The sequence below is a fragment of the Nuphar pumila genome, chromosome 1, assembly GCF_984573655.1.
Source record: "Nuphar pumila chromosome 1, dmNupPumi1.hap1.1, whole genome shotgun sequence".
In the NCBI taxonomy this organism is placed as follows: domain Eukaryota; kingdom Viridiplantae; phylum Streptophyta; class Magnoliopsida; order Nymphaeales; family Nymphaeaceae; genus Nuphar; species Nuphar pumila.
Window position 1 is genome coordinate 18,902,829 of NC_143249.1, and position 27,178 is coordinate 18,930,006.

General features: G+C 36.3%; 2 protein-coding genes across 6 annotated transcripts; one reads left to right on the plus strand and one right to left on the minus strand.

Annotated features, from left to right (window-relative positions):
- The first annotated feature begins 336 nt into the window (after positions 1–336).
- On the plus strand, positions 337–7,565 carry LOC149848217 (uncharacterized). 5 transcript variants are annotated; one of them, XM_090010706.1, is made up of 5 exons: positions 337–559; positions 2,102–3,392; positions 5,023–5,136; positions 5,279–5,428; positions 6,909–7,565. In XM_090010706.1, exons 2-5 carry the CDS (start codon positions 2,283–2,285, stop codon positions 7,080–7,082), a joined length of 1,548 nt encoding a protein of 515 aa, XP_089866832.1. In that variant the 5' UTR covers positions 337–559; positions 2,102–2,282; the 3' UTR covers positions 7,083–7,565. The 5 variants fall into 5 exon arrangements, with proteins under 5 accessions (XP_089866832.1, XP_089866826.1, XP_089866854.1 ...); XM_090010700.1 differs by having other exon boundaries at positions 360–653; XM_090010728.1 differs by lacking the exon at positions 337–559 and adding an exon at positions 612–748.
- A 7,569-nt stretch (positions 7,566–15,134) lies between these two features.
- On the minus strand, positions 15,135–16,350 carry LOC149848218 (uncharacterized). The gene is made up of 2 exons (XM_090003696.1): positions 16,126–16,350; positions 15,135–16,048 (listed from the first exon to the last, which is right to left on the minus strand). Exons 1-2 carry the CDS (start codon positions 16,289–16,291, stop codon positions 15,135–15,137), a joined length of 1,080 nt encoding a protein of 359 aa, XP_089859822.1. The 5' UTR covers positions 16,292–16,350.
- Between the last annotated feature and the right edge of the window lie 10,828 nt (positions 16,351–27,178).

A 27,178-nucleotide genomic window follows, 5' to 3' on the forward strand; every position in this document is an offset into this window, starting at 1 on the left:
TAGATTTTCGGGTATGATATTGGGTTTATTTTAAGAGAAATCATACTCGGATCCGATAAGAACTACATGAACCAGACCTGATAAAATAATATTTTTATTATTTTTACATTGAAAATTTGTGGGTCTTAATCAGAACTTAGAACTTGGGTAGGGTATACAATTTCACAAACTATACCCTGGTTCATGTATTAATCAGACCTTTGGGTCTGGATCCGGATCTTAGTCGGGTCTTCTTATTTGTCACCATACCCGGACCCTATAGGGTTTGATCCGGGTCGGGTCCTGGTAAACCCGACCGATTGACACCTCTAATCGCGATCGAGTCAACTGCTCTTTGGAGTTGCCGACCAAGAAAATTAAGGCGGAAAATCGTTCCTTCCATTTTGTACGCGCGAAGAAGACGACTTCTGTCTTCTCCTACGACGATCGACGAAACTTCGCCGAGAATCCGTCGCTCGTGGGCACGGGTCTTTTGTTTTCTCGGGATTCTTTTCCGTGGCGTCTTCTGCTGAGTGCCTTCCCCGACTCCCTGACCCTTTTTATCGATTGGATTGATCCGGTGATTACCTCATCCGATTGTATGTTGTTGGTGTCTGAATGGCAACTCTGGTATTGATGAGCAATCGAATTTTGAACTCTAGAGTGGGAATGAGGTTTGTTTTCTTTGGTGGTGTTATGGTTTCGTATGTTTTGTTCGAAAATTGAGCTTGTTTCGATTTGGGTGTTTGAGGATTTGAATTTTTCTGAGGTGGGTTTTCTCCAAAATGGATGATGGTGATCATGGGAGCATAGTTTTTTGGGTGTTTTCTTGTTCTAATTGTGGTTTTTTTTTTACTGAATTCGGAATTCGGATGTGTGTTGATTGTGAAGCTTCTGGCTGGATTTATCCTGTTTGTTTGATTTTTATGTGGTGATTGTCATTTATTTTGCATTTTGTGAAATTCAACTTCAATATTTGCGTTTGGCGGTTGTGTGAATTGGATTATGTGCTACAATTGAACGTTCTGTCGTTCGGGTTTTCTTTTATTGGAGGTATGAAGTGGAAAAATATCTTATCTATAGGAAGTTATGATCATAATTCCCGACAGTGTTTCTGTAGCATTGGGTGAATGTGAGGAATGAATGCTTACTGTAAACTTTACATAACAATGTATAGACAGCATAATTCTTGATATTCCTAAAACTTGATTATGCACATATTTGGAAGTGTTTAGATTCATATGCATCTATCGAGAATACATATGCACTGTTGCTCAACTACTTGGAAAACGTACAACTTAGGAATTACTGCTTGTGTTTGACGGCTAGCTGTGGAGCCTCGGGTATAACCTCTCATGGGATTGGAAGCGCATTGTCTAAGGTGGTGCATCTCTACCATCCTGGCTATTATAAAGCACTAGCTAGTATATCCACCAAAGTTTTATCATTTTCTCAAATACTCTGCGAACTTTCAAGTTGAGTTAAGCAAATAATGCTGATGTTAACCCACTAAACTCATGCATCAAAATGGTCGATCACCAATACTAAAATGACTAAAGAACATGTCAGTTTCAATCTTTTAACCCATCCCTTGTCCTGACTTCTTTGTCTCAAAAAATAAACGTAGTCGAGAGATGAAAACCTTTCAGTGCTCGACAGCAATAAAAAGTTTGTCATAAATGTAGAAAACAAATTTATACTAAGCATAAGGGAAAATTTTGTGAATACATTCTCTTCCGGGTAACATGGTATTTTAGCTCCATAATCACATTAGCCCAGGATCAAGTCAAGGGTGGTAGAGAAATGGGGTTTATCTGTTTGAAGGTGGCAAAGTTTTGGGGGCTTTTGTAAAATGTAAAATTATGGTCAACATATCAATTAAGAAAAATATGGTCGTGAGCATTTGAAAATCCCTATTTTTAACATCTCATTTTTTTAAAGCATCAACAGTGCATTTTTTTCTCATGATATGCAGAGATTGTCTGAAAATTTTCCAAGCAAAAATGATCATTTTTAAATATTTCCCGCAAGTTTGTTTTACATTTTTCATTGTGCCGCAATTTGCACATTTATTCTTTATGTCTTAATGAAAAGATTAAATTGTGCTTCCACGTCACAACAGGTACATTAAGAGCTGAGGCAGTGAAAAGTTGGATAAACTTCATGCAAAACCATAACTTATGAAAGGGGGGCTAGTGAAACCCGAAGTGACTGTACTTCTGTACACCGCAGAATCTTAATTGTTCATAGATGGCTATAAATGTGCAAATGGTGGTTTTATAGGGAAGTACTTTAAGCAGTCAATGTCTAGGGGTCAACTTACTCAAAGAGCAAAGCTGTTAAAGAGGCCTATAGAAAATTGCAAGGGTAAATGTACTTGCAAAAATGTAGTTATTGTAGATGTTCCAGAGACTTCTGAGCAAAAAAAGAAAGGCTATGTGCTTCCCATTGTGAACAGAAGACTTCCTTCAAGAGGCATTACTATCGTTATTGTTGATGGCAATGACAGTGATAATGCAGTGTCTGATGATATAGACAGCAATGCCAGTTCCACTGAGGCATGTCATTCGTTTTCCTGCCAAGAGTACATAATTGAAGATTCAGAGAGTGATGAATGCCAATTGTTTGATCAAGAAAGAAGGCCATCTTTCAGATTATCAAAATGTAAAGAAAGGTACCAGAAAAGTAGATCATCCCGATGGAGCACCAGTTGTGATCACATCTCTCCAATCAGTTCATCAGAAGGTGATGATTCAGATTGCGAACTTCTGGAGTCATCCTTGGAAATTCGTGCACGATGGGAGAAGGCTGCTCTGAGAAAGCAGAAGTTGAAAGGAAGTCAGAATGTTCGGTTAAGGGTTAGCGATCAAATTAATGGATCTGGTTCAGATACTGATCCTAAAACTTTTTCACGCCAAACTAAAAAGAATGCTGATGTAGAAAGTGACATAAACATTGGATTCAACTTTGAGGTTGGGCAGCCTTCTGAGGCTCCAACTTCTTCTAGCTCCAATGATGCAGTACACAGTGGTGAAGGAGAGAGTGTATCAAGATGTGCAGCTACTGCTAATGGGATTATGGATGACAGTTTTACCAAACCTGTAGCAAATGAACCTATTGCAAATTCTGTTTGTCAATCATCCAAATCTGCTGTCCAAAATCCAGGTTTTGATCAGGTTGATTCTGATCATTTCAACTTGAGACCTACAAATGAAAATGCACTTGGAGAACAGATCCTTTCGAGCACCCAGCTACAGGATGACACATATAAAATGAGTTTACCCATAGCTTTTGAAGATGAAGAGGTCCAGAATGATCTCATTGGTGGAAGAGAGAAGCTAAAGGAGACTGCTGCTTACAAGCTTGCTGATCAAGAGGAATGGGAATCCAGGCACCAGGAACTGCAGATACAGGTCCACAAATTAATTTGCTTTCCTGAGTACATCTCATTTTTGAGTTTGGAATTGTATCATGTCTTGCTGCATCTCTGTTTCCTATTTGTCCATGAAACCATTTTGGTCAAATATCTGATGAATCTCCACTTATGTTATATTTGCATCACTCCTTATGTAAACTTTGCAGATGTATAAAATTAGAAAATTAGACGTGTGTTCAATTGTTACATGGATATTTTAAGTTACATATAGAGAAACTACTTTTAATGTATGCTATGTGTGCAAGGTTATTGTTGTTGTCAGTAAATGTTTGCATGATATTTTGGTCTTGAATGCTTATGTTTTGCGGCAGCGAGTTAGTCGAGTAATGACGTGTGTTCAATTGTTACATGGATATTTTAAGTTACATATAGAGAAACTACTTTTAATGTATGCTATGTGTGCAAGGTTATTGTTGTTGTCAGTAAATGTTTGCATGATATTTTGGTCTTGAATGCTTATGTTTTGCGGCAGCGAGTTAGTCGAGTAATTTGTTCACTTGTTACATACTCGTTCACATAGAGATTAATCCTTTGTTGATACTATCACTCATTTAAAGATGCATTCTCTCTGAAATATTATAACTAAACTAAATAGCATTTGGAATGTCTTTTTACTTTTTGGTATGGGATGAATGAAAATTTTAAGGCCTAGGCGGTGAGGAGATTTGATTGGAGAATTCTACACTTGTGCTGGCATGACTAGATGGTATATTGATGTAAGCAATTTACAACTAAGAAAGAAGGGGAAAACTGCTAGAGTTCATCTAAGATGTGAGATGTGGTTATTAGGATGGGTTAGACTAAAGAGTTCATGCGAGGTGTTGGCTGAAAAAGATCTGTTTTTTGCAATTAGTAAACAAATGTGACTAGGGTATTGCAACTCCAATTGCTGAGATGCCTTTGTTAGTGAAGCATATTTACATGGTATAGGGGATGAGGACAGGCATATGCAAATAATACAGGAATACAGGCATGAATTATAGTAATGCCCTGTAAAGTCATTGATGGCCCTTCATACTGGTCTAAACATGGTTGTTGGGTTGCTTGTTTAGGTTAGACTCTGTTTTTTTAGTGCATCATGAGGTACAGGCACATTTTGGAGCTACATAGGTTTATGTCTGTGTTTGTTATGTATTTAATTTATTTTCAAGTTAAAATATTAGAAACATTGATAAACTAAACTTGAGTTTTTTTATCATACAAAAACACAGGGTATGCATATGGCTTGCCTTTCAAATGCCAATGTCATAGTTGAGTGTAAATCTTGATAAGTATATCAATAGGTTTATTCTAAGGGACTCTTGGTTTGCATTGTGGTTTATGAATATTGATCAATCTTGGTACATTTGAGTCATTTATAGATGGGTGGATGCTGTAAATGTCTGACCGGATATCCTGATTGTGGTCAGGACTACCAATCTGTTGTTTCAACAGTGCAGCTAGGGAGTATTTTCTCTTAATCATGTTCTTAGACAATTTAGCCAGAACAAAATTTGAGAAATTAATCTAACTTGATAAAAAACAATTAGAGGAACATTTCATATAAGTTGTGTGATTGACACCAGTAGGTGTCACATATTGACTGGCTGCAGTTCATGATTCTACAGGCAGAGGAAGCACAAAGGTTGCGGAAGAGGAGAGAAGTTGAAACTTTACGATTGTTGGATATGGAAAGAAGACAAAAGCAACGACTGGAGGAAGTGCGGCAAACACAAAAGAAGGTTTATATTGAACACTCATTTTGTGTTCCTGAGTAGATTATATTTTTTTCATTGTATTTATCTTTAAATGAGGATGATTCTTCTTTTTTTTACCGTTCCCGAGTGCTGCTTACTATTTTTCATCTGATTATACACATAACAGGATGAGGAAACTATGAACATGAAAGAGCAGTTCCGTGTTGAAGTCAGGAAGAAACTTGACCAATTTGAGCTTAAATACAGAGACATGGCTTCATTGCTTCATAGTCTAGGCATACAGGTTGGAGGGAGTCAGTATCCCATGCCACATGAGGTAATTGCATAAACTTTTATTCTTTCATAGTTAATGGTTTATAAAATCTACCTGAAGGACCAGTCACTTGAATGTAGCATGTGCTCCATGACATGGTTTGTGGACCCAATGATTTAACATCAGCCAGCTCAAACACTTTCCTTTTCTTGCACACTGCCTGTTTTGAGGAATAGCTCAGCAGAACCTACACATTCTTCCTCCTTCGGTACAGCTCTTTGAGGGCATATACAACTATTACAGTATTTAAAGTTTGGATAGCATGTTTTCAGTGCCATCTGCTTGTAGGTCTGTGTTGCAAATTGGATATCCATAGTCGTGTGATGATTCCTTTTACAGGGCAATGTTGTGTCTGAAATGTGTGGTCCTATGGTCTTATGAAGAGTCTAATGATATCGTGCTGAGACACACTCAGGATTTATTCTCTGTTGCTGAAATTTCTTATGGTTTAGCACTTTACAGCACTTAACGGTCAGATGGTTTGAGTTCAACTCTTTGACAGTGGTTATTACCGCTCTATGTTTCTCCTGCATTTGAGGAAAAAATGGTGTGACCAGTTTTAGTTGTCAATGTTATTAGTGTACTGTTTTCTACTTAATCTGAATCTGCAGATGTGTTCATTGTTGTTTACTAGAAAACATTCTCTGGATCGAACTATTTCAATTAGAAAGCCTACAATTTTTATAGTAAAATTTAGGTGCATTATAAAGCATTGATGTTTATATTCATTTATAAATATGTGTAAACATAAAAATTCTCTAATCTAACAGATGGTTTATACTAAATAAGCTATTGAGATCACCATCACATCACCCCTTGCGCAAGCTGAAGCGTGGCAACTCCCTAGGGGCAAGGGGTAAGCCCACGAAATTTTATGCTGCCAGGACAGCGACCGTAAGTATGGCAGGCAAAGCCAGCACGGCTAGGTCTCTGATCCTGGGGGTGGTTTCTCCATGTAAATATAAAAAAAAAAGCTATTATCACATTTGTAGGGTCTGAATTGTGAAACATGTGATAAAACATTTAAAATTATAAAAACTAAAACCATCCATCCCTTGTCATTCCTTGTTACACACCAAAAGGTGTTAGGAGGGAAGTTTGAGATAATCATACTCACTTATCTTCCAGCATGTTGCTCTACTCATGCTCAGTTTGCTTTTGAAAGTTTCTTGCTTGATGTGTGTGTTCGTGTGGTCTTCTATTGCATGCATTTATGAAGCTTGAAACAACTCCTGAATATTATCATTTGTCTTTTTTAAGGCAATAGAATAATATGTATTGAGAGTCTTCATCCCCATGTGAGAGATGACAGTCCTTTGATAGTGTTACTTGAATTGTGGTACAGAAGGGTGTAGTTAGTCTTACCTATTATGGATAGGAACTTAAGCATAGTCTGTGACTTCAAACTTGTTTTGATTGTATAATAGATAGTTTTGGTGGATTTATCATAAATTAAATGTTATATAAACCATGAACATGGCAGGTGAAGGCAGCTTACAAAAAAGCCCTTGTACGATTTCACCCTGACCGTGCATCAAGGGATGATATCCAACAGCAGATTGATGCAGAAGAGACATTCAAGATGATTTCCCGTTTGAAGGATAAGCTTCCACTCACGCTTAGCTGCCTATTTCCGATGCCAAAACCACCATGGTGATTCTCATGTAGATCTTGCGCATAATTTTCCACTTGTACCTTGCACATAATCATATCCATGTGGGAATCCTGATATCTGGTTTTGGTCTAACCATGAAGTGGGAGCTGATGCATCTGTATTTTCACAGTTTGTCAAAGCCATTCCTCATGTTTATAGAAAGTAAGAGTCTTCTTTTATTCATTTATTTTGCAATGCAAAATTTTGCTGTGATTATTTGCAGTCAGACCTTCATTTGCCGATTCTGATCCACCATAATTTTGTATGGAAGAATTGTGTATTTGTGGTCAGTGTTAGGGTCCAGAAATTGTCATACCATTCAACACCTGATGATGATTGCAGTTGAAGCTTATATTGAAATAAATGGGCTGTAATGATCAAATTATTAGAAATGTGTAGCCTATTATTCTAACACAGGCAAATTTACATAATATTGGTTTCGTGAGGAAACACAAAAGCAGTGTTCACACAGTTCCAAATGGCCAATATATCTCGTATTGTGAGCATCAACTTCTCCTGACAATATTTTGTTGACTAATTTTCCTGAATGCGTGAAAGAAAAATGAGGATCAAGCAGGGATTATATGTTTTTAATTTTTTTTCATGATTGCAAGTGTTGCATTACCCCTTCCAGTTATTGGATCTTCATTGGGCTTAACCAGCCTTCTAGTTCTTAAAGATGGGATTGAGACTGTGGGGGTCTATTGTCCTTTTACTGTAAATATGTGATACTTTAGATATTAATGACAGGTCTTTGCAGGCATCCAATAGAATTGGAATGTTATGTAGAAAGTTGGCATTCCCCTGCGGAAGGGTGATGTGCAATGGTTTATGAGTTGAATTTAATTGTTGATTTATTGGTGCTAACTAATGAATAGAATATATTTCTTTTGGTAATCACTGAAGGAAAGGTAACTGTCTCTGTGTTTACACTATCTGTTGCATCAATGTATCCTGATACTTCAACCAATTTCTGGGGCTTTGGCGAGTACTCGAAAGCTTGATGTAATTTTTGGGTAAGATGATTAACCCCAATTGAAAATGTAAACTGAATCATATGATATTTCCAGTTCTACAAGGATCGTTTTCAGCTTCTCGATCTGGTTGGTATGCAGCTGATATAGTCATTTGATTCAATCTGATTTTGGCACTTGGAGATGATGACATGTAAGATGTAGTCGCTCATGTTGTGTGAGACCACTAGTTCAACTGTTTCTGAAAACCATTGCAATATTGACGTTCTATGAATCTATCTAGTGAGCATGGTCCTTAAAATAAAGGTTGAAGATTGGAGCATTTATTTCAAGGCCCTCAGTCTGGATACATGCTCATCCAAGAGTTAACATTAATTGCTCACTTTTCTGGAGCATTCATTTGCTTGTTATAACATTGAATGCCCTTATCAAGCATGGTTTCGGCCATTTGGAACTTCTGAAATTAATGCATCATATGCACCTGCTGGGGGTCTCTGTGTAGGTGATTCGAAGGGGTTAAGTTACACATGCAGTGCACACTATGTATCAGTGGTTACATAGGATCATGCTCTCTCTCTCTCTCTCTCTCTCTCTCTCTCTTAGAGAGTTACCTTCATAAGCAAAACTCATACAAAGGCTGTTTATTAGTGTAAATAGGTAAAAATTAATCCATGAAATCATCCTGCCAAATTTATTCGATTTAAAACTAAATACATACACAGGTGAAACTAACTGCAATCACTGAACAGAATCTGCATGGAGACCAGCATGCTTTTTGTGTAAATTTTTTCCACTCAAAAACATGGGTAGTGGATTTCTTTGTTCCAGTTTTAGTGGGAGCTGCAGGAGGGATACCTGGTATTGGTGGTGAAGCGGGACGAAACGGGTTTGGAAGGAATGGGAAAGCAAGGAAGGATATCAGAGGTGGTGACTGTGGTTAATTAAGATATGGAAATGGTGGGGATTTGAAATATTGAATTGAATCTTGAGTGACTTTTGACATGGACCATATTAATAGTATTAATCCAAGAAGATTTTATTTAAGAGGGCTATATATGTTGATGGGCATTTATTCCAATCCTTAATTTCATCGTCACTTGCTTTGATACTTGGTACCAATGCTTTGTGAATCTAGCGGGGCAGTTCTTTGAAATTTGGACCATTTGATCTAATTTAAAGATACATGTGATTTTCAAGCTAAATTCAAAGAATCAGTAATTAAAACTAGCCATTTCTTTCGCCCCAAAGAGGTTTGGCGTAGTGGAATGGGGCCTAGGCTGCGAGTCAGGTGGTCTAGGTTCAAATCCCATGGGTGTCACCCCTTGCGCAAGCCAAAATGTGGCGACTCCCTGGTGGCAACCGGTAGCCCAATGGAGTTTTACGTTGTCAGGACAGTGTCCTTAAGTATGGCAGACGGAGCCAGTGTGGTTAGGTCTGATCCTAGGAGTGCTTTCTCTGTGTAAATATCAAAAAAAGAACTAGCCATTTCTTTCTTTTCAAGGATTTTTATCATTTTTTTTTGTCTAAAGGATAATCTTTACTATATATAAGTAAGATTCAAAAGAATACTATTTTATGGATATAAGATCCAATTTTATCCTACTCATAATGGTGGTGCTCTTCTTGTATATAGGACCAAAATTAGATGCTTGTAATTCAGAACTACTATACGGATGTCTTGCTTTGGACCTAATTTAATTATGGATGATGAATTCATAAAATGTCCTCTTTTTATTACTTCTCTTGGAATGTGTGGATTTGGGTCTGGTTGAAACAGTGTTGTGAAATGCATTGAGGCGTAGTGAGGCGCTCCACCAAAAACGGAGACGAGGCATAAAGCGTAATATTTTTTTTGAAAACTTTAAAAAAATATCTAAAAATATACATAAATAAAGAAATGCTTTATTGATGAAATAACAACCAATAAGAAATATAAAATCTCAAATAAGTATTAAAAAATATGAGATTAACATATAAAAGTAACTAAAAATTGATTACATAACTGGAAAATATATGAGATTAACCAAAAAAAATTAAAATATACTAAGAAACTGATTACATAACTGAAATAACTGAAAAATATATGAGATTAACCCACAAAAGTTAAAATATATAAGATTATTCTAAAAAATATGAGATTAACATATAAAAGTAACTAAAAAAAATGATTACATAACTGGAAAACATATGAGATTAACCAACAAAAGATAAAATATACTAAGAAACTGATTACATAACTGGAAAATATATGAGATTAACCAACAAAAGTTAAAATATATGAGATTATTCTAAAAAATATAAGATTAACATATATAAGTAACTAAAAAACTGATTATATAACTGAAAAATATATGAGATTAACAAACAAAAGTTAAAATATACTAAGAAATTGATTATATAACTGAAATAACTGAAAAATATATGAGATTAACCTACAAAAGTTAAAATATATGAGATTATTCTAAAAAAATATGAGATTAACATATAAAAGTAACTAAAAAATGATTACATAACTGGAAAATATATGAGATTAACCAACAAAATATAAAATATACTAAGAAACTGATTACATAACTGAAAAATATATGTGATTAACCAACAAAAGTTAAAATATATGAGATTATTCTAAAAAATATGAGATTAACATATAAAAGTAACTAAAAAACTGATTACATAACTGAAAAATATATGAGATTAACCAATAAAAGTTAAAATATACTAAGAAACTGATTACATAACTGAAATAACTGAAAAATATATGAGATTAACCCACAAAAGTTAAAATATATAAGATTATTCTAAAAAATATGAGATTAATTAACATATAAAAGTAACTAAAAAAAATGATTACATAACTGGAAAATATATGAGATTAACCAACAAAAGATAAAATATACTAAGAAACCGATTACATAACTGAAATAGCTGGAAAATATATGAGATTAACCTACAAAAATTAAAATGTATGAGATTATTCTAAAAAATATGAGATTAACATTTAAAAGTAACTAAAAAACTAATTACATAACTGGAAAATATATGATATTAACCAACAAAAGTTAAATTTATTAAGAAACTAATTACATAACTTAAATAACTAAAAAATATACGAGATTAACCAACAAAAGTTAAAATATAGTAATATACTAAGAAATTGATTACATAACTGAAATAACTGGAAAATATATGAGATTAACCTACAAAAATCTTGTTGATCATGTCTTGGACATCTTGTTGAAAAAAAAAATTGCGCCTTGAGGCACAGAGGGGCGCGCCTCAAGGTGCGTTTTTTATAACACTGGGTTGAAATGTTTCAAGACCAATGAAGGTGGCGGTTGAGGCAAATTCCTAAAATTTATAGCTACTTCCCACATAGAATCTGTATTTTCACCTTGCCTTTTTTTTCTATCCAAACGAGATACAGTATGGTACTAAGTTGGTAGAAAATGGATTTTGTGGTCACATGATTTTGCACCATAAAAATCCATCTTCATTCATTTATATATGTTTCCTTGTGATTATCTTCTGCCTTATAATGTTCCAAATGTAGTGGGATCATTTTTCAGTTTGCACATGCAGATCATATCTACTCACAATGGTCCTAGATCTAAACTATATTTGAGTATGATGTGATCCAACATTAATCGAAACTTAAATGGATGGATTTAGTGGCACTAATGGATTTGGATTTGAAAGATTGGATCATGTTATTGCTCAAAACAATTTTCATGTGCATTTGGATTTGGATTTAAAATCAATGGAGATTTAGATTGATTTATTCAATATCTAAAATATTAGAAATAGTCAATATTGAAAATATAGGATGTTTAAATTACGTTGCATACCGTCATGCACGTCTTATGATCTATGTTTATTTTGGGGTAATGTTTTATACCCTCTTGCATAAGGAACCCCTAGTGACAAAATGTAATATTTTTATTGTTTTCAATTTTTTTTTCACATCTGACCCTCCACAGGTGATCTACATATTAAGTTTAATACAAACTGACCTTTGAACCTTGTTTTTCTGATGTATATGTCAGATTTTATAAGGGTTGAAAAAACAACAGCCCATAATGTACCAAATTTTCAAACCTAAAAAAACATATTTTTAGATTGAAAAACTATGATCCAAGGGTCGATTCCTACTATTTTGACCATGCTGAACACATCTATGAGGTCAGATTTGGTCAAAACAACCTCCACCTGAGTTCCAACTAGGGCTTTTTTTTTACCCACGGCGGTAGCAAATGCTTTCCCCTTTATTTTGAGGTCAAATCCTATCAATAGTATTCAACTTATCTCTCACGAGTTGGTGATATTGGTTGGACACTGATTGGAAATTCATAAGCTGATGGAATCAACTCATTTATTATGAATCTAAATTGTGAGCTATTTGATTTATTATGAATCAACTCGTTTATTATGAATCTAACATGAATCTCACTAAATTGTGGAGAAGCTGAATAGTGGTGGATATTCTGCTTTTAAGAAGCTATTGCCTGCTATTTGATGTTGTGATTAGCCTATGTGCAATGTGAAAGCAGGTCATCAGGTGTGCAATGAGAAAATCAATGTTTGAGATGTAGAGATAAAATAGAGTAATATCTCCAAAATGTGCGAGATCAAGTCAAAGCATAATGAACCGTTTAAATGAAAAGCCTTTGGAGAAAGATCAATCTTTAAACACCAAAGGAGAATGGGAATAAAGCCAAATATGTCTTCATTCAGGGAAACCCAACCTAGTGTACTAGAGATCTCCAATACCTAGGTTCAAGCAGGAAATGAGCTAAGGAAGACTGTTAAAAGCACATATATGTAACTCATTCTTGATGTGTGCTCATGAGTTTTAACAAATTGGAAGATTGAACTAAAAGTTTTTAATAAGTTTGTAAGGCTTGACAAACTCACTTATGTAGATGTAGAAACATGAACCACTACTCATACAATTCCCTAAAGCACTCATGAATCCAGAAAAAATACAAGGCTATAAAATGTCCCAACTTAAATTCACACAAGTTTAACTTTGAAAATCTAATTAACAATATAAGAAGTTAAGTTCAAAGCAAGCCCACTTAGTACCTTGATTAATTTAGATTTTCATTCATCAAGTGAGGGTTAAGTCCCAAGGACACTCTCACTGATAATAGGATCCCTATACAAGAAAGCATTTTTTGAAATTAGTGAGGGATTGTTGGTAAATTTTAAAAATAATTAATATATGTTTTTTTTAAATTGATGAGTATAGTCTTTTTGCTCCAAAGTGCCTCTGGAAAGTTTAATCTCAAAATAATGAGAAAAACAAATTTTAAGGGTTCAAGCAATGTTCTTCCTCTTCTGAATACTTTGAAAGCATTTGTCTATAGGCAGTGGCGGAGCCACATACCAGAAGGGGGTTGGGGTTAGGGTGGGAACTGCCCACCCTAACCCCAATGTTGTGCCTCCCTCAAACCCACCCCTCTCCCTCTCCCTCTCCCTATATATATATATATATATATATATATATATATATATATATATATATATATATATATGTGTGTGTGTGTGTGTGTGTGTGTGTGTGTGTGAACGTCAGTGCAAACACTTGTGCGCTGCGCACCCTAATTTGGATTCCTTGAGAAAGTTGCTGTGCAACACACAGGATATGGGTGTGTCATCCATGCACATTCATGCAAAGGGTGCTCGAAGTTTGACTTAAATGGATGCTTATGGACGGTTTTGGCTCTTAAATAGATTTTATGAATACCCACAACAATTTGGATCAGCTTGATGGCTATTTGATCGGTGGACTTCCATAACTAAAGCTGGACACTCAGGAATATCTTCATCCAAAAATTTGTAATATCTAGAAATTGGTAACTACGGTTCGTTTAGAGCCTATAAATGGTCTATACTGTAGAGCCTTCTTGGGCCTATTAATACCTTAGACTCAAGGCATTTAAAAAGAAACGGAGATTTTCTAATTCTATTCTTATCTTTGCTAATCATGTTTAGCTATCAAGCTCTTGTGTGGGAGAACCCTTATGATTAGGGGTGGCAATAGGTTTGGTGGGTCGGGTCGGTGGGTCAGCATACCTCAACATGAATCCGACATGTTTATTAAACGGGTCGGCTGTGGCAAACACAAACCCGACCCATTTATTAAATGGGTAACCGGACACGACATGGTTAACCCATTTAATAAACGGATCAGGTCGGGTAAACGGGTTGGCGGGTTAGCAGGCGGGTCGGGTTGGTGGGTCAGGTTCGAGTAAACGGGTAAACAGGTTGGCGGGCGGGTCACGTCGGGTAAACGGGTTGGCGGGTCGGGTTTGGGTAAACGGGTTGATCCACCCGCCTAACCCGTTTATTAAACGGGTCAGCCGGGTTGGCATACCCCTAACACGAACCCGACACATTTAATAAACGGGTTAGGCGGGTCGTTTACAACACGAACCCGTTTAAGCCAAACCCCGGCTAAGAAGCGGTTGACGGGTCGTGTCAGATTTTGCCACCCCTACTTATGATCTTGTGAAGCAGAGTTGCTCTTGTGGTCAGCGCTTAGTTGCATCTTAGGACCTCAGTCACACCGAGCCTCGTTCACATCTTTATGATTCTACACTCGAGAACGTGCCTCTAAGTGTCAATCTCGAACGTTCAAAATCCTATTTTAAATCACCCTGTTCCAACATAAACTTGTGAGTCATGTTCTTGGTCAACATATCTTTAATCTAAACAACTTTCTAAAGATCCAATAATGAGCTCAAATTGAGAGAGAGAGAGACTTCATCTTCAAACAAACTGAATGGCTTCCAGAGCATATGCTTTTGATAAGTTGTTTTCCAGGTTTCTCTCCACTTCCTTTTTATGGAATCACCTTCATAAGCAAAACATACAAAAGACTTTATTATTGTATAGTTTGGTTTTTCTCTAATTCCTTTTTATGGAATCACCTTCATAATCAATACAGACCAAAGACTATTTATTATATTGTATAGTTTATCCGTGAAAACATCTTTCTAACTTTATTCTAATTAATACTAAATACATACACAGACCGCTGCCTGGAGCTTAGTATGCTTTCTGTCTAAATTTGTACCACTCAAACATGGGTAGTGGCTTCCCTTGTTCCAGTTTTAGTTGGGCCAGCAGGAGGGATTCCTGGTATCAGTGGTGAAGGGGGACGAAATGGGTTTGGAGGGAATGGGAAATGAGGGAAGGAGATCCGAGGTGGTGGTGGAGGTGGCCGAACTGGGTTTGGAGTTAAAGGAACAGGCACTAGAGGAGAAAGTGATGGTTGGAATGGATTTGGTGGCAGAGGAAAAGGGAAAGCTGGTGGTGATGGAATTAGTGGAATTGTGGGTGGTGAAAAGAAGCCTGTTGGATTCACATTTCTTGAGTTTGATGATTGTGTTTCAGACTGTTTTGATGGGTTTGAAGAACCTGGCTGAGGTGGGGTTGTATTTATGAGAGGTGGTAGTGACAGAAGGGGAGGCAAAGATGGTGTTGGTTTTTCATGAGGGAGTGCTGGTGGTCTTGACTGATATGGCAGAGGTGGGGCTATATTTATCGGTGGGGGTAGTATGATTGGTGGCAAAGATGGCAATTTTGGCAAAGGTGGCAGAATTGAACGAGGGTTTCCTTCTGCTGGTGGCTCATTTGGAGGAGACACATAAGGGAAGGGGAAAGCACCATAATTGGAGGATGTCAGGCTAGGCTTCTGATAGCACAGATCAGGCTCCTGTAGAGGCTTGAAGGTGAAAAAACCAGCAGAGAAGATGTGGAGTCCTGCCTTTCTTGACTTCAGTTTTACTGTAGAAGAAACTGCCATGGATGCTACAGAGCAGTAAGGGTCACTACTCTTAACCAACACCACAGAACATCTCCTGATCCTCCTTGTGTGATTGTTGACAGAAAATGGCAATTTCACTTTGAATTCTCCTCTTGTGTCAGTCTGTACTTGTTTGAAATTGTGCCTCTGTTTCCCATCTCCACATTCTATTTCAATAATTGCACCTTCAAAGAACAAGAAAATAAAGTTAATGAGATATATAAGTATAGGAAAGGGAGGCGGTTGTAGAATCAGTATGAACCAGAGATGAAGTGGCTGCTGCTTGAAAATCTCTGCTGAAAGCAGGTGTCACAGAAAACAGTGCCAATAACCAGTGCTGATGGCTGCTTTCGTCCATGTTGAGCAGAAGAAGGGTACAACAGAAAAGTGAGTATGCACAGAAAGAAGGGTATTCTGAAACTTCCCATTGGTTATGCTTCATTGATCAAGTGTAAGTAACTGGGGGGAAGGGGCCTTTTAAGGATGCAGTTCAGTGGGTTAATCATCACTTTTTTTTTATCGACATCTATGTGTTGAGTTCTGTTCTTTCTTTCATTTACTTTTGCTTTAATATTTTACAAGTGGTTTTGAGAGAGAGAGAGAGAGAGAGACCCACCAGGCTTCTTAATGGCTTCTTAATGTGGCAGGCACCTGTAAAAATGCTGGGCTCAAATGGGCCCCCCACTCACAGTACTCCCGAAGAAAATAATCTGTACCAATAAAAGATGAGAGAAATAGCACGGTATGCACTTTAATAATCATAAAATTGACAATGATAAAAAAAATATTGGCTTTCATGGCACTGTGAATCATCCACGGTCCTTTTGAATTTTGATGACCTATTTTGGAGGGATGTCTATATGATGTGATCCATTGCCCAAAGCTTCCCAAGCTCTAAGTTCAAATAAAGTTTGGTTCTCTAGTTATGGGCCATCTTAAAATTGGAAATATTAAACTAATGGCTCTACGTTAAAAGTGAGAAACTTTTTGGTGTGATATGTTAAGATACTAAATGACTGCTAAATGGGGGTTTAATACGATAGCTGGAGGGTTAGTTGCACTATCACAACTGAGGGGTCTCAATTCTCAAGTTCGAATCTCACGGGGTTTATCCACAACTGCCTGCCACAAAAAACACTGAGCTAGCCAAAAAAAATAAAAATAAAAAAGCAGAAAATGCTGGTCTTTTTTATTCATCTCAAGGAATATTGTTTGAATGTTGTGGTCATGTGCAGTGGGGACCCACCAAAGCAGAAGAGCCGCAGGGTTCACGAGTCTATCTTTGTATCCGGTGTGAAGACGACATTGATGAACAGGCTATTGTTTGTTTAATAATTGCATTTGATTTGTATACGGCATGAGCATTTGATGTGGAAGTTGGGAGATGGACCTCCTCTCACGAGCAGAATATGAAAGCATTTTCTTGTTAAAGGCATCTCACAGGATGTCATTGGTAACATAGTCAAAAATCTTTTCTTGGCAAATTAAAATCCTGTGAAACAATTAAAAAAGTTGTTATTAAGATGAAGAGGCATCCGTTTATTAAATTTTTTTAAATATATAGAGATATAATATATAAGTATTTAAAAAAATCACATTCTTTTGGAGATTATATCAGTTTTGAAAATCCCACAATAAAATCACGAGAATTTCAAACAATTATGACTATGAATGGTTGCACTAGTCTCTCTCTCTCTCTAGCCCATGTGAGTTACCCATTGACGGTTACTGGTGACTTTGCACGTCTGAGGGTGCAACTAAGGGGCTGTTTGCGTGTCACGGAAACTGGGGCTTTTCTGCAGAAACGCATCGACGGGAATGCATTTTTGCTGGCCCCACTGTGACCAAACAAACTGGGCACTGCTTTTTCTCCTGAAAAAGGAGCCCAAAATCCATAAGAACACTCCACTTTCAGCATAAAGGGTTGTCTGACATCTAAGTGAGTGGTACTGCCCTTGAAAGTAATGGTATTTCAGTGTAGTCCCAAGATATTGCAATATTCCTCTCATATTCACCCACCTGATTTCTACCAAATTCTAACGATTTTACACTTTTGCTAAAACGTGATCTAGTGAAACTCAAAACTGAGATTCGCTTATATATCAAAATAACAAAATTCAGTTTGTGAAACTTTTTTTTTTTACAACTACTTTTCTTTCACTCCACCCCCATCATCCTGGTTACCACCACTATTTCTCCACGGTCACCATCACCAGAGCCGGACCTGTAAAGAGGCCAATGAGGCTTGGGCCCCTGGGCCCAAAAAAAAATTAGGGGCCCATTTTTAAGGCCAATGAGTATTGTTTAGGTAGTTTATATAAATATTTTATACATTTTTATTTAATATAATATAAATATTTGAAATATTATATTTGTTTAATGTGAATGCAAATTTTATTATTATTTTGATTCTTTAAAAAAAAAATCGGAGGCCCTGGCCCTGAAGTCCTAATATTAATAGGAGGCCCATTTTTTCCATCCGCCTCAGGCCCCATAAAACACAGGTACGGCTCTGACCATCACCACCACCCACAATCATTTGTCACAAAATTAGATAGGGGTAAGCGTATTTCATTGGTCGCAAAATATATATATATATAGTTTGTGTATGTATGAGCTTATGCAAAATAAAAACATGCAAATATTCTCAAAATAGGCATTTTGATAATCTTTTTGCAATTCTAACCCTATAGATGTGGTCGACAATCAATTTGCTAGGAACCTGAATTAAGTTTTCAAATGAAAATTGACTTTTTGAGCTTAAAATATTTACAAAAGATTTAGGCTGTTGATGTTTCAATCTTTGTAAAAACTTATCCACGTGAAAATCAAATATCAAGCATGCAAATCATATCTATATGGTCAAATTTTAAAAATATTTAAAAACATTCCAATTTTGTGTATTTTATTTTGCATATTTCATTTTATAAGTTTTCATTGTATATATATATATATATATAATAGAGAGAGAGAGAGAGAGAGAGAGAGAGAGAGAGAGAGAGAGCAGTTGCTTACTCTAACCATACCTACCCCTATCATCGTCCAAGAATTTTTAAGGAACTTTCTGATGTTTTCTCAATTATGACCATACAAATATGTTTTACATGTTTGATGTTATAAGAATGAACTCTTAAATGATATGATTGACACACGAATAAGTTTTTATAAGGTTTGAAAATTGATAGTCTAAAATTTTCATAGATATTCAAAGCTCAAAAAGCTATGGTTTTGTGTAAAAAAATGATACAAGTATAGTTTTCTAGCAAATCTATGAACACATCTGCATGGTTAAATTTGTGAAACACCCTAAAAAATGTCATTCGTGTGGTAGGCATTCTATCACAAAGGCAGATAAAAGAGTTGAATGTTTTGTGAATTTAAAATGCAACTTGCAAAATATGTGGTCATTGCAATATATATATATATATATATATATATATATATATATATATATATATATATATATATATATATATATATAAAAGTCGAGACCCTGTGTTTGGGCTAGACTCATTTAAGCTAAATGAGTTGCTAGTGGCTCAACTCTTCAACTCTATGAAATACAAAACGAGACTAGTTGAGTGTAAACACCCTAAATTTTCCTCATACATTTTCAGACACCTCCTTTCAGCAGATGTCAGTCCCCTTAGGAGTCTAGACCTAGGTCGATTCCAGCTTAAGTATCATTTTACCCCCTTTTCATTAAGAAAATTACTATTTTACCTCTAGGTCACCATAGATCTCTATCAGTCAGAGTCGACCAAACTCATTTTTAAGCCCAGATTAGTTAGAATGTCAGTCATTTCTAGCTCACTTGAACTCATGATGAGTAAATCTCGTTCATTTCTGACCATTTTAGCTGAAATCAGTTCATTTTCTGAGAAATGAGCTCATTTCTAGCTCGAATCCAAGTCAATTGTCGTTGAGCTAATTAATCTTAGTCAACCCTATCCCTCTAAGTCTAACATGAGCTCAAAAGAAGTTCAAGTGGCTCGGTTCCAGTTCAAATCCACTGTCCATGGTGTTAGACTCCATTTTAGCCCATTTCAGCTGAAATTGAGCTGAATCCAGTCAGTTGAGCAAACCGAAGCACATGGTTGATTCCTTGTTTGATTACCTCTGGTTATGGCGCCAAAAACGGTTGAACCACGTACCGACAGGTGAGTCTCATTCCTCAGAATTTTCTCGTATTTTAAAATAAAGGTGAGTTATTTTTAAAATCTTTTTTAAAGGTCAGTTTGACTCGCAAAAGTAAAATTTTGCAATGATAACAGGTTTGATGACCGTGATGAGACCTATCTCTGCCTGATTAATCTAGTGTTTTGTTCTATTCAACTTGTCAAAATCGTGTTCTACAATGTCAGTTTTATTTCATGTGAACCTAGGAGCCTAGAATCGAACCTAGCTGACATGAATTGCATGTAAACTTAGGCATGGTTTGGTAGGACCGATTAAGAAGACATTATTCATGCTCACTTAGACTTAGGTCAAATAGAATCCTCCTCAATCTAGGATCTGATTGAAAATAATATTTGAATCTCATAATTTTCAAAATTTTATTTCTATAGGTCATTAGAGCCTTCTGTTTTCTTGTATGTTGATCATATTTAAAAAACAACCCCATCTACTTTTACCTGCCCACCACATTGTTGGGCTTTCTTTGAGAACCATAGTTTAGGACAAAGTCTCACAAATGGGGCACTTATTTGGGTTGATCCCCCCATGCCACGTACCAAGGGCCATAGTCCAAAGTATATCAGCAGGCGCTCAAGGATGTTGAAAAATATGAAGCTTAGAATCGAAGATTTTTTTTATGCCACGTACATCGAGCCTTGACTCAAGTATATCGGCATAGCATGATTGGACACAGATGATCTGAGCCTTAGAGTTAGGATTAAGGTCCTACAGCTATTTCAAAATTTTATGCATTTAGAGTCAGCCTTTTAGGGAATGTTGTATGCGGATACTTGTTTGTGCAGGATGTGATTGAATCTATTTCTCTTTATTTTCTTATATTTTTTCAATAATTTTTCTAAAAATTCTGGACGATTTTCAAAGTCCCTTATTTTTCACTTATTCCTTGCATTCTCTTTTATTTTTACAAGGATTTTATAAAACCCTGCATGATTTTTCAAATTCTCTATTCTTCAAAACTCCGGCCGATTTTTCATCCTTCCTTTCTTTTGAATCTCGAATTTTCAGCTTTATTTTGATCCTGCCTGTTATTTTCCTCAAGAAAAATCATGTATTTTCTTATGGATTTCAATCCTGTTATTCATTTTCAACATCTCTTCACCTTATTTTCCAGTGACTTCCCTGATCATGGCAGTGGGAAATTATCCGTCCACCTTCTCTTTTGGGTTTACCTTAGTTGCATACTTCATTTGTCGAAGTAACAACGCAATTGTCGCAATTCCAGCGATGACCCAATCCTTGGTAATGAGATACCCTTTCAAAATTGTCAACCTGATTTCATAAGATTTTTCTCTTATCCATTTTATTCAAATTGTTGCCCTAAAAATTTTTTCCTCATCCTGACCATCCCCTTTGTCCCAAGAGAGCATCGACATTGTTGAATGGTTCAGATCAGTTCAGGCAAGAAGACTGCACCATATCAGTGCATCAGCAATATTAGCAGCAAGCAAGAAAGAATGAGTTCTCCAAGTTCGGCCAGAGGACAGGGTCAGCAAGGTGGCGATGACATCAATCCCGCCATGTATACCTTATTCCAGAAGTTGATGGCCAAGATGCAATCAGAGAAAGATGAGGCTAGCTCAGGAAAGGTGTCATCCAGGAAGAAAACTACGGGCAAAACCATCAGAAAGTACATCAAAATCGCCTGAAAGAAGGTTCGACAGGACAACAAGTCTGAAGGTGTAGATTCAACAGAAGAAGATTTTGAAGAAGAACAAGAGTTGTTTATTTAAAAGCCTGAATCTATTAACCAGTTATAGAAGCAGACCCTAGCAGTCAATGATCAAATCCAGCTTCAGCTGAAGGAAATGACCAGGATGGTTAAGGACCTGTAGGCTCGTGATAAGGGTAATAAAGTCTATACTAGTGAGGATTTCTATGATGGTCTAGAAGAGGACGATAGTCTGGAAGATCTCCCTCGCAAATTTGTCAAATTCGATGGGACTGACAAACCCAAGGCTCATCTGGCTATGTTCTCCGTGGAATGCAACCGATTCAAGAGAGACAATCGAGCTTTGTTCAGATGTTTTTTTATGCAGCTTGGAAGGCACAACAGCCAAATGGTATTCTGAGTACATCAATCGTATCGAGCTGCGAGAGTTTGATAAGGTGGTCAACCTTTTCATCAAATGATTCTTATTCAATATTGAGGCCTTGCCCACATTGAACTATCTTTGCAGCCTGAGACAGAAAGAGGGCGAAAAGGCCAGAGACTTTATTCATAGGTGGAGATCCACTTGCAATCGAATAAGGGATCTGATATCAGAAGGGCATGTATTGTCAGTGATCCTAAATAATTTTTCCCAACCTTTGAGGGGCCTGATCTTTACCTCTCTAGTGCAATCCTTTGTCGAATTAATAGAACGAGCTGAATGACTTGAAATGGAGATAGAAAATAGTGTATATGAGAGCCTCACTCTCTCGAAGAATAACTCAGACACCAAGGAAAAAGTGTGAGCCACTTACGCAACCAACACCATGGCCAAAACAATAGCAGCAACATGAAAGGCAAAAAGGGTGATGCCCTCAAGCATGATAACAAGTCTTCTGGCTTCCCATAGAAACCAAGCACTCGAGAGAAGATAAAGCGTGACAGTTGGGATTATGACCGCGAGTTCACTCTTTTAGATCAACCGTTTGAGAAAATTCTTGAATACCTTCTCGAAAAAAATATGATCAAACTTCCAAGGGTTGTTGATCCTCCAGTCACCCTAGGGAAATGTAAATATTATTTTTGCAAGTTTCACTGAGCAATGGGGCATGATATTGAACGTTGCTTCGTCCTCAAGAACATCATTCAAGACTGCATCAACAAAAAGCTTCTTGTGGTAGATGAAGAGAAAGATCAGTCGACCATTTTGACCAAGTATTTCCTTGATCATTCAAGAAAATGACAATGTCAATGATTTTTCATCTTGCTTTTGTCATTTTAAAGGGATGATGTAGTCTCATTTTTTTCTTTGATTTGTCATTCTTTCTTTACTGCATCAATAAAATTACCTATTTTCCTCATAACTTGGCGTCATCTTCTTTTCAAAATGTCTTCTTGCGAGGAGTGACCACCTTCAGAGTGCCTCCCGAATCAATCAAGAAGTGCATCGTCAATCTTTCTCTTGTTATCTCTAGGAAATGTCTGTCATATATCAAGTATTTATTCTTTTGTTCAATATCTTACACTCTAGTTATACTGGGGTATTTTTTTTTTGAAAATTTGTCTTTACTTTAAAACATCATGTATACAGGCAGGATCAAACAAAATCTTTCACCGTCTATTTGCATTCATTTGCATTTGTCTGCATTCATTTGTATCTATTTGCATTCATTCACATCCATTTGTATCATTTTATATCAATTCATTTCACATTCAAGATAAGGGACAATCCTGAGATCCTGGCAGTTGTCTAAGTCATCGTGAAAGTGAAATTAAAAATTTCTCATCACAACTATCAAGCACTTTCAGAGCATCGATTTTTTCAAATTCGACCTTTGAGTCAAGTCTTTTTATCAAAAAAGTCAACCTTTGGGTTGAGCCTTTCTCCAAAACTATCTTTGACCAGTTCTTTTCAAAATCAACTCTGAAGTTGAATTCAAATTTCAAAACCCAGTGCTCGTACTGGTCCTTTATCAAAATCTAGCACTCATGTTGGTCATTCTTTCAAATCCAGTACTTGCACTGGTCTTTCATCAAAATTCAAGCTCAATACCAATCAGACCTTTGGGTCACCAGTTTTGTCAATCAGACCTTCGAGTCACCGATTTTACCAAATTTTCAATCAGACCTTCGGGTTGCCAATTTTCAGACCTTCGGGTCACCAAATTTTACAATCAAACCTTTGGGTTACAATCTTTGTCAATGCTAATTTTTATAATCAAACCTCTGGGTTGCAATTTCGCTAGATATCAATCCTTCAAAATCCAATTTTCGAGTTGGTCCTTCAAAATCCAGATTTTACTTTGGTTCTACCAAATCCAGTTTAGCATTGGTCCTTCCAAATCCAATTTTTGAATTGGTCTTTACAAATCTAGTTTACTCTGGTCCTTCAAAATCCAATTTTCGAGTTGGTCCTTCAAAATTCAGATTTTATACTCGTCCTATCAAATCCAATTTATCAATGGTCCTTCCAAATTCAATTTTCGAATTGGTCCTTACAAATCCAGTTTACCTCGGTCCTTCAAAATCCAATTTTTGAGTTGGTCTTTCAAAATTCAGTTAATATTGGTCTCTCCAAACCCAGTTTAGCATTGGTCCTTTAAAACCCAGTTTAGCACTGGTCCTTCAAAATCTAATTTTCGAATTCGTCCTTTCAAATCCAGTTTAACATCAGTCCTTCCATAAAATCCAGTTTTACAGTGGTCTTTCTAAATCCGGTCCAGTATCGATCCTTCCATAAAATCTAGTTTTATATTGTTCCTTCTAAATCTGGTTCAACATTGGTCCTTCCATAAAATCCAGCTTTGCGTTGGTCCTTTTACCAAACTCAGTTTAGCACTGGTCCTTTTACTAAATCTAGCTTTGTGTTGGTCCTTTCACTAAATCCATCTTTGTGTTGGTCCTTTTACCAAACTCGGCTTTTGCGTTGGTCCTTTCACCCAATCCAGCTTGGTGATGGCCTTTTACCAAATCCAGTTGTTTTGGTCCTCTCACCAAATTCGGTCTTGTGGTGGTCTTTCCAAAATTTAACTTTTGAGTTGATCTTTTATTAATACCAAGTCTTTTTCAAGGTTCACTATCTAGCCATGTATATATCAACTGAATGTCTAGTACTTTCTTTCATCAAGGATTTCAAGAATATTTTACTAATTTATTATAAAAAATAGTTGTTGATATAAAAAAGAATTATTTCAAAATACATTCAGTATTCTTTCCAAAAAGACAAAGCTCTTGCGAACAAAGAACAAAATTCATTTTTTTTTGTTGGTCAACCAAAAGGATGAAGAAAAATCCTCGATATGCTCGGTAAAGAAAAAATTCAGTGATGTTGAAAAGCCATAAGTGAACTGATATTGATCATAGCCATGGTATATTTTTAAAGACCATTCTTCTGGTAATAAGGCAATAGAAATATCCTGAGCAAAAAAGAATTCACTCAATCCTAATATCTCTTCCATTGTTCAAGTTGCAATTAATTATCTGCAAATAGGATCTCTCAATCATCGTCAAGTTGAAGAATGATGGATGAATTAGACCCCCAGGGCAAAAGAAGACTCGAAACATCTTCAAGTTGAAGGAGCATGTGATGTGTCCTTCTAGAGAAAGTTTAAATCATCGTCAAGTTAAAGGCGGATGCATTGAACCTCCCGCCAATCCCTAAAAGATATTTGATCAATGCTATCATCAAGAGATTTTAATTAAAGAGACAACATCCTTAATGTAATTCATGGGATCAAAGAAGACTCAGATCATCTCCAAGTTGAAGGAGTATGTGATGTGTCCTAGGGAAAATCAGAACATAGCCAAGTTGAAGGCTGATGTGATGAAATTCTCTCCAAATCCCAAGAGAGCTCAATTTTATAACTCAAAAGAGTGCAAAAACATCATCATGCGTAAACCCCAGATATTAAACTGCCCAAACTGCCAAGAATCTTCTTTATTCATGTGAAATACTTTTATCAATATCCTTTCATAAATCCCTTTTATGAAAACTGAGAACAAATTCTTTTCTTTTCATATCAAGGAAATAGATAACTTCCTTGAAGAAACCCAACATCAATAATTTGATTTTAATTCTAGATTCTACGGAGTTAGCTCAGTTGAAGGTAATACTCTAGGTAGAAGAAGGAATATTTTTCAAACAAATGTGCTTACATTTCAATTATCTTGAATCAACTATCATTTTTATCATATTGGTAATCTTTTCAAGCTATCTCGACATGAAGCAAAGAGCTTGATGTCCATTTTGACATATCCTGGCATTGTTGTTATCCTTCTTTAGGATTTGATGACACAAGTTTTCAAGATTATTCCCTTCTTTTTAATCTGAGTGCTTGGGCTCTCAGATTTGCACACTTCCCTATGTTCCTTATTGTCCCATCATAGACAATTTATTTTTTTATTTTCGGTTTAAGGTCGAGTCAATATTTATATTTTTCAGCAAAAGGTTATTTCAAAAGCTATTTAGTCCCAACAATAAGATGCCCAAAATCAATCATTTTTCAAAGCTTTAGGGAACCCCATTTTCTTTCTTTTGCAAACCCCTCTCGAATTTATTGTGCGAAATTCGAAGGTTCCATCATGGTTTCTTCTTTCGAGGATTCTATTTTTCCCGTTCAGGTTGAAGGTCAAGCCTGAACCTCGTTCTTCCACGAGGTATTTTTTTTCTTTCAAGATAAGGGTTAAACCTGAATCTTTTTTGCAAAAAGACCATTTTTCAAAAGCTATTCAGTCTCAGCAATGAGGAGCCCAAGATCAACTCCCTTTTCCAAAGCTTTGAGGGAACCCCATTTTCATTGCCTTCTTTGCAGCCTCTTATTTTATGAGGTATTTTTCATGGTTTTCTCAATCTATTCTCTCGAGGATTTCACTCAAGCCTTCTCATTCAGGTAAGGGTCAAGCCTGAGCCTCATTTCGATGAGGTGAATTTTCTTCTTCATTCTCCATGCCATATCTACCACTATCACCCGAGCCAATTCTTTCATACCCAATCAAATTCTTTTAACTGGGGCATTTTTATAGCACAAATTTGACATATTTTCTTTTGCCACTAAGCTCGGCTCCCAACCAGCTTAGTAGCAAAGAGGGGCATATGTAAACACCCTAAATTTTCTTAATATATTTTCAGACACCCCCTTTCAGCAAATGTCAGTCCCTTTAAGAGTCTAGCCCTAGGTCAATTCAAACTTAGATGTCATTTCACCCCCCCCCCCATTTTATTAAGAAAATTATCATTTTACCCCTAGGTCACCTTAGATCTCTATCATTCAGAGTCAACCAAGCTCATTTTCAAGCTCAAATCAATTATAATGTCAGTCATTTCTAGCTCACATGAGCTCACAATAAGTGAATCTCATTCATTTCTGACTATTTTAGCTGAAATCAGTTCATTTCCTAAGAAATGAGCTCATTTCTGGCTCGAATCCAAGTCAATTGTCTTTAAGCCAGTTAATCTCAGTTGACCCTATCC